At 38.6% G+C, this 9,070-nt stretch overlaps 1 protein-coding gene across 1 annotated transcript in view; it reads right to left on the reverse strand.

Annotated features, from left to right (window-relative positions):
• Positions 1-8,126, reverse strand: part of COL19A1 (collagen, type XIX, alpha 1) — a 188,893-nt gene extending 180,767 nt beyond the window's left edge. The window contains exon 1 of the mRNA XM_008943299.1: positions 8,033-8,126. Within this exon, the coding sequence (XP_008941547.1) occupies positions 8,033-8,126 (94 nt within the window). The remainder of the gene's footprint in view (positions 1-8,032) is intronic.
• Between the last annotated feature and the right edge of the window lie 944 nt (positions 8,127-9,070).

Genomic DNA, 9,070 nt, shown 5'->3' on the forward strand with positions numbered 1-9,070 from the left:
GTCAGTTCAATGAAAAAAAAATAAGGAGGAATGTCCTACCATTAGCCTGGAAATCATCTATATTTAAAGATTTCCAAGAGCATCCACACTGAAAGTTGCCATTCGAAATAGCTGTACTTGTAAGCTAAAAGCATGTGAAATTTTATTCTGTAGTAGTGTAGAAAGCACATTATCCTTCAGAAGTCTTAAATTCCATCAAATGCCTTACAGTATTTCATATGGATTAATAATGGCTAATTGGAAACAACCAGTAAAAATGAAACTAAATTATACAATACAGATATAATGACACCTCCTGACAACATGGTTAATTAGAGCTGTGTCAATTGTTTAAACAACAGACTAAGTGGAAGACATTTTCTCATAAGATTCATCACGTTCTATGTCCTCTACACCTAAACTGCAATCCACAATCACAAGTAACATCAGTAATAAATTGTTTTCTAAGACTAAGAGAAGGTATTCTGTCCTTCCTCATATACAAAAACATATGTACACACACACACACACACACATAATTTACATACACAGATAGTATAAAGCCTCAAGACAAATGAGATGAAACACATGCATTAAGAACACTGCATATGCCCTTTCTGCAGCAAAGATGCAGACTTGTAAATAATATTCATGTTGAAATCCATGAAATGGAAATGAAGTCTTTCATCCTTCTTGGTTTGCAGGGAGTTTTATGTAGTGTGAAAAGCACTCACTGGAATTACATATTAACATAGCAATTTCAATACACCATCTGATATACATACACACTACAGGACAGAAACAGGCTCACCTCAGATACCCTTTAATCTACAAACCTCCATCTTCAGTAATGCAGATTATTAAACTATAGATTTTTATCTATACCCACTCTAAAGCAATTAATGTGGTTATGGTAGACTTACAAAAGTGTAGCTATAGGAAATATGTTGGCATAAAGGAACCCAGTTACGGATGAAGCCACAGTGCCCATGACATACACACATACACTGAAAATATTTTTCTTAAATCCTTGTGTTTTCTAATCAAAGTTTTTTTAAAAAATATAGAGAGAGATTGACAGACTACAAGGCAGATGCCCTTCACGGTTAAATTACTTTGCAGTACTTTATTATAAGAGCAGCAAGATATTACTTACTGCTGATTTTACCTTGAACTGCTGTACTAAGCTCTAGAGAACCTGGGACACAACTGGGTAGCGAAAGACAAGACAGTTTTAGCTTATTCCCCCCAGCCACTTTCTTTAAAGTCCAAATAAAGACTCAAGCCTTAATTTCTGTGCTATCTAGATAATAACAAGGATTCCTCACATGCCTCAGACTGGACTATGGACCTACTTTTATAAGTGGGACAACAATCATAGCATAGACAGGCCATTTAAGTGTCACATATTTGGTTGTACTCCACACTCTCAGAAGAACTGAAAGGGTTACTATGGATCTCCTTCTGGCTCATGCTGCTGATGCTCTCCTTCAGCCTATCGTTATGCTTTTTATCAGAAAGCTAAGGCACAAATTGAAAATATTAAACCCAAAACATCTCCATATCAAGACTCACAGCTTTCATTGCTATAGATTGATGAAAATTTTTTTTCTACAGTTATAGTTCATAGAGTCAAAAAGTTAGGTCTTCCAAGATTTTTAGTACTGCTGGTACATCTTTCAATTTTCTTTGGCCTGAGACAAAACAGTTTACTCCTTCATACTATGGGTAGCTGAATTAGAAGATCTTCATGAAGACACTCAGGAAAGAAAAAGAACAAGAAAAACCCTTACTAGTAATCGAGATATGGAAACCATGCACCTACCTGCCCTGCTAGAATACACCTCTATAAAACTAATGGAACTGTAAAAAGAACAAGCTTACATTTATACACTAGATTACTCTGCACACGATAAAACTGGGTCTGTCTGGATTGAAGTCAACATTTCATATTAAAATGGTGACTTCAAAGTTAACATACCTATAAATTAAAGAGATCAACTATCCATAGAACAAATTACAGAACTTGATCTTTAGAAATCCATAAGCCCTGTATAGGAGTTTTTAAAATAAACCTCATAATTTTGAAAACATGTATTTATGTAGATCAAGCAGATATATCACAGATCACTGATCTTCTGTCTCTCCAATAAGATGCTAATAAAGAATTTTTGTTTTCTAATAGAATTATGCAAAAAAAAAAAAAAAAATTAAAAGCATTGCATCTAGATGTGTCTGCTGCAACATGCAATGGTGTGTTCTGCATTCCTGGAATGACCAGGGCACCTGTTGAAGCACACAGTGGCTTCCTTCTAGGCCCCATGCCCAGTTCTCCTTTCCGTGCAAACGAGGACGGAGGAGACTCTGGTGCATGCTTCAGTCTCACTCTTACAGACATCTCTTGTGTGCATTTCCTGACTGGGAACTGTAGCTCCCAATAAGCACCTCTTGACTCCTCCAGATCAAGCGTAGCTTGTACTAGCTAGATTCACTTTACAAGTACCTATCTGCTACTTTATAATTAAACTTTAAGTTCAGGTGATGTTTTCAGCTGCCATCTAACACCACTGACATGCACATTGCAAACGAACCAAAGTTTCCATTAATAAGCATGATCACCCAAATGAATGTGGCCAAACAGCCACAGCAAACATATACGCACTTCTTATGTCGGACTGAAACTTCAAGCAGAAACCTATATTAGCTAGGATTTGCTTCACACTCTTCCTGGATCAGGCTTCATAAATATATAGACATAGGGAAACTCCTCAGAACGGGCAACATACCCACAAGTGTTGGCAATGACATCCGAGTCCACCTCAGAGGTATTTGTACTGATGATAAGCAGATTCAGCTGGCCTGCTTTCAAACAGGGTCCAAAACTGAGATTTCCTGCATACCTGGAGCCTTATGTGTAGAGGTATCAGAACACTAGATGTAATTTTTTTTTTTTTCCCATTTTTACTCTGCAAACCACATCATTCTACATTACAATACATGTATTAATTAAGGGTGGGAAGAATAATAAAGGAGACTGAATCAAAAACTTTGTTGATATAGGAAATAAGTCAGTTCCAAGTCTGGTGCCTATTTAGATGGCTATGGAAATAAAATAACAGCTTAGGCAGGCAGGATTAAGAAATTCATACCAATAGAGTTCAAATATTAGGATGCTCATGGTGGACTCCAGAGAACTGGATTCTCCTATGAGGAAGAGTAGATAATGACATAAAACAAGACTGCATATTATTTGAGACAGCCAGCAAGGCTCCACCAAAGGCAAGTCCTGCTTGACCAACCTAGTGGCCTTCTATGGTGGAGTGACTACATCACTGGACAAGGGAAGAACTATAGCACCATCCCCCACAACACCCTTCTCTCTAAATTGTAGTGATATAGATTTGTTCAGTGGACAATGACTTGGTTGGATGGTCACCTCCAGAGGGCAGTGGTCAATGGCTCAATGTCCAAACGGAGATCAGTGACAAGTGGTGTCCCTCAGAGGCCCGTATCAGGACCAGTAATGTTTCACATTTTCATTAATGACAGAGACAGTAGAATCAAGTGCACCCTCAGCAACGCTGCAGACAACAGCAAAATGAGTGGGAGTGGTGCAGTGGACAAAACTGAGGGACAGGATGCCACCCAGCGGGACCTGGGCAAGCTTGAAAAGTGGGCCTGTGTGAACCTCATGATGTTCAGTGCAAGGTCCTGCACCTGGGTCAGAGCAACCCCCCAGGCTGGAGGATGAAGGGATTCAGAAAAGCCCTGGTGAGAAGCTCTTGGGGTACTGGTGGATGTGAAGCTGGACATGAGCTGGCACTGTGCGCTTGCAGCCCAGAAGGCCAACTGCATGCTGGGCTGTGTCAAAAGCAGTGTGGCCAGCAGGTCAAGGGAGGTCATTCTGTCCCTCTACTCTGCTCTTGTAGGACCCCACCCAGATACTGTGTCCAGCTCTGGAGAACTCAGCCCAGGTAAGATATGTACCTGTTGAAGTTGGTCCAGAGGAGGGCCACAAAAATGGTTAGAGGGATAGAACACCTCTGTTATGAGGACAGGCTGAGAGAACTGGAGTTGTTCAGCTTGAAGAGAACGCTCCAGGGAAGCCTTATTTAAATACATACAGTGGACTTATAAGCAAGATGGGGACAAAATATTTTAGCAGTTTTCAGTTGTGATAGGACAAAGGGTAATGTTCTTAAAATAAGAAAGGGTTGATTTAAACTGGTTGTAAGGAAGAAATTATTTTCAATGAGTGTGGTCAAACACTGGAACAGGTTGCCCAGAGAGGTGGTAGATATTCCATGCATGGAAACCTTTAAGGTCAGCTTGGATGGAGCTCTGAGGAACCTGATCTAGTGGAAGACGTCCCTGCAGCGCGACTGGACTAGATGATCTTTGAAGATCTCTTCCAACCAAAACTGTTCTATGGTTCTATGATATCCCAGATGAATAGCTTGGCTGTAGGAGTTTATGCATTTTTTTGTTTTTTAATTTCTCTACCATTTCATAAAAAAAAAAAAAAAAGACAAAAAAAAAAAAAGACTGATCTAGTTTATAGGCTTCACAATGGGAGAACGTGTGCAGCTGAGATTTATCCATTTAGTGGTGTGAGATCTTTCTTGTCTACTACTTACTCACTAGCTGAAGCAGCTCTCCACAGCGTGCAGGCTTTCATGAACCACAGTCTTACAGATATCTGAAGTTCCTTTCTGGCTGCCCAAGAAGACTTAGTATTTAACTACAAGTTAAGGTATCAAAGCACAGCAGTGTCACTTAAACAGCACAACACTAACAACAGTTAGTGGATCCAACCTTAAATAATTAGATTATTAAGAATATGAATACATTGTATATGAGTTATTGTAGAGCCGTTATCTTCAATTTGATAAGCATCTAACTCTACTAAAGCCTGAAAATCAAAAAGCTGAACTGATTTGCATACTTGAAAACACCCACTGTATTTGGGTTAAAGCGCCTATCTAAAATTGTGATCTAGAGCCAAGACTTTTTACAACACATTCCACGTCAAAAGGCAATGGAAATTCACCATGCTTGACAGTCCCAGGACTTTGTTTATACTACATTTTTCATGGGTTAGCAAGTGACTTTGAAAAACAGTAAAAGAAAGTTGAAAAAGCAGCAACAATCTGGGAATGAGACAAAGCATTAATATTCTTAATATGGAGCATTCAGGAACGATCAAATTAGAACTTAGTATGTCACTGCAGAACGAGCTCACGTCTACACTCCAAAACCAAATGTTCCCAACTATAAAAATAATATAAGTTGACAACATGAAGAAAATATTCCTGAAGTCAGATCAAAAACATGACTGTGGAAAACTAAACGCTCTCCCTCAGATTTGCTATGTTGTGTCATTAGAATTGAGTGCTTTCTTATGATGAACAATTAGTGTATCAAAACTTCTGGATAAGTGAGAGCTGAAAGAAATCCTTGATGTGAACCTAACAGTTACTGGCACATGCTCAGAGCCCAAGGAGATCCAGAACTCCAAGAAGATCCAGCATACTCTGTCACTCTCTGACATTTGTTTTCCAATACTGTTAATTATTTATTACAATATTGACCCAATGACTAAGTCCCAAAGTATATTCAGAATGCCAGCTCAGAAAGCTCTTCCTTATGTATGCACACAAGTTAATCCTTTCTCTTGCACGAGAGATTTCCTTCCCCTAACACACTTCTTCCCACTGCCCCCCATTCTAATTAACTTTGATTTACTTTTCCCTACCCTTCGACGGCCCTTCCTTTAGACTTGAGTCAATCAGGTTAGAAATTTCAGGATGTAAACACAATAATCCGAGATCCTACCTAAATGGGCCTTGCTGGAAAAGTTTTCATATTAGTGCAGTGAGAAACAAATTCTATGCATATATTTTTGAAGAAGGAAAACCCAAAGGATTGCCTAGGCAGATCCTGAAGGACGGATGCCGATCCAAACCGAACTGATAGACAGGAGAGAACAAAGGGTCAACAAAGAGCCAGTTAATGAAAGAAGGGAAATGAAAAACCCAGGCTTGAAATTCCTCTCTTCTTAAAGTGAGCGCATTTCTAATTTGTAACAGATTCATCTGCATGCAAATTATCAAGTTAGAACAAGACAATTTTGCAACACAGAGCGTGGCTGGTTCGGCTGAACAGGGCAGATCAGCAAAAGGCTTGCAGACACCTGTACCCCTCACCGCTGCACTGTCCCAGGCTCCCTTCTTTCTCAGCTCCTGCTTTATAGTCTACAACTTGTATTTCTTTTTTTGGACAGTAACCATCCCTTCAGTCTCTAGAAGAGTCTATTTCCTGTTAACAACTTGAGGCTTCACTCTGAGCCTATTCCCTGCTGTTGGCAGAGCTGTTCAAGCTGGCAGCTATCTACTTGTTATTCCTCACCATCTGCCTGTATCACCTCAATCTGCAGAAACCTCTCTCAATTGTACACCATCAGTTATTCTCAGGAGAGGTTCAGTCTCCTCCCTTCTTCCCAGTGGTTCAGTTTGACCCATATTTGATCCACTTGTGGCTATCAGGTTAAAGAAGAGTGCAACTTCTCTGCTGATTGCCTAGCCACAAACTTCTAGCACAAACTAATGTTCAGTTCAGATACACTGTTTATTAACAGTTGAGTGTATTTGTCACATCTTCTATGAATGGTCCACCTATTACTTAGATACCTATTCATTAGGAGGGGGGGGGAAAAAAAAAAAAAAAAGGAATGTAAAAAGAAATGAGACAATGCTTCCTGGCATTTTGTTTAGGAATTTTTCACATTTCCACTTACTCATTTATATTATTAGGGAACCTTCTGTACTCACAATCCTTTTAGCACTTTTAAGATTTCCCTTCTACAACCCACCAGCTAGCAATGACAGAGAAAACAACCTGTTTTGCTTCTTTCAAACAGCTGAAGAGAATGCTCGTACAGCTCTGATGTAGGCTCACACTCTCACAGAGGTTAAGAATAATTCATTAGTAGAGCACTTAGCCTTCCTGCCCTAAAAATCTAATGAAAAAAAAAAGGCTTTGACTTCAATTCAGACTCTTCACAACACATTATTCTCACTTTAGAGCCCACATGTTACACTTATTATTTATTAAATATTACTGTTTCTTGTTTTGAGAAGTAGTAAAAGGATTATTATGCTAGTCATTGATCTTTAAAAATTTGGGGCCTGAGTTTCAAACGTGAGATTAAAAGGTGCTATGTATAGCTTCTATTACCTTTCATAAAATTTCTGGAAAAGCAGCTTTACTAAAAATCAATTCAATTTTCTCAAAAAAATAATGAAAAAGAATTATTTCTAGTTAACAACAGGTATGTTCTCCTTGCTAATAATTGTAGAAAAACTCTGCATAGTGTAGTACGTGCTGAGGCTGAGCTATTCTAGAAAACTGACCATTCGTTATTCTACACGCACACATGATGTGCCTTTAAGACAGAATTTACCTCACTCTGAGAGTCAATGCTTAAGTGTGAGAGCTAGATAACATGGTTAGGAAGAGAAAGAAGAAAAATAAGAAGTATGAGAAAATTTGCAGAAGTCAGGTAACAGCTTTTAAGTTCAACAATATCACTATATTCCTTTCCCCTGCCTTCTTAGGCACAAGGTTTTGTCTATCTGTGAAATGTACGACCTGCTGTGGGGATTCAGTTTAGGTGAGGTTAACACAAGAATTAGGTTGTTTAGGTCCATGTGATCACTGGTCTGCTCTACTAAAGCCACATGATTTTGTTCTAAATCAGAGCTTGCAGAACTTTGTGAATCTTGTTTTGTGTAGTAAATTGAAGAAGTACAGAACAAAAGTACTAGCAGATACAACTGCTTCCAGACATGAGTCTTCCAAGCACAGGAAGCAAAAAGGCTGCTTAGAGGTTGGTTCAGACTTAGACTTAAAAAAAAAGAAAAAAAAAAAAGAAAAAAAATACTTTTATCTGCTCATACTGCTTATTTCCCAGGTACTGTCGTTACTTGTTCAGATTTAGTCAATGATGAGATTTATGCCTTTGGTCTGTGATGGAAAAGAAAAATGGAACTACCTGTCTGGTCACTGACAGCTGCAGAAGCAGAAACAGGAAGGACGAGGAAGACTGCCATACAAAGCCAAACTATGCAGGATCCAACGTACTTCATCTCCCCCTGGACACATGTGAACAATCAGCTACAAATCTGAAAGAGAAAATAATCATTCTCAGAACAATTTCTTCTTCTGCTTTCCCCCTCACCCCATCAGAAAACTACCAACAAGAATTCCTCAACTGTGAAGAAAAGAGGAAGTTTCTAGTCACACGCAAACTGTATCATTTATCCATTGTAAGGACCTACAAAAAGAGGCTTACGTATGTCTAGAAATAAATGACAAATATACTACTTCAGTTCTTTATTAAAATCAAAAGTAACAACTTAAAGATATTAGCTTGGAGACGCAAGACACTACATTTTAATTTCATTAGTAACAACTCATTTCCTTTTATTTTTCTGCCAGATTTTCTATTTTAAATATATTAAGTACACTGTTCCGTGTCACAACACTGGCAGTGGCTGCTGAAGCAGTTTTCAAATCAAACAAGGACAACATTCAATTGTTTCATTTTAAGTGCAAAAATAACCAAAATGCAGTATTTCACTGCTTTGCAGAATATATGAGTGCCTAGAGCAGTCTATATTGAATTTACTGTTTAAATCTCAGAAAAAGACTCTGTGACTTCAGTAACGTATGTTTTGTTCTCCAAAGATAGTACTGGCACTTCTTCTAGACTGACTGCACGTGAATTTTACGAAACACAGAAAAGACAGTTACTTTTCTAACCACATTTTCCATAAGAAAAAACCCATCACATACGTAAGATGCAATTTTTGCCATTATTTTCTCAAGGCACCTTGTTCACCATCAGAGCTATTCTGTCAGTCACACGTACTGCGAACAACTACACCGTAATTAACTTTTGCAACCTCCCCGAGAACAAGGAGGTGATCGCACGTTCAAATAACATTACCATTTAATTTTCTGCACCTGCTTTACAAGCATGCATCAGTAATTCATCCGTGGGCTCGTTTTCCGAACGGCTCTTGCCAAC

This window comes from Merops nubicus, unplaced genomic scaffold, assembly GCF_000691845.1.
Source record: "Merops nubicus isolate BGI_N331 unplaced genomic scaffold, ASM69184v1 scaffold677, whole genome shotgun sequence".
Taxonomy (NCBI): Eukaryota; Metazoa; Chordata; class Aves; order Coraciiformes; family Meropidae; genus Merops; species Merops nubicus.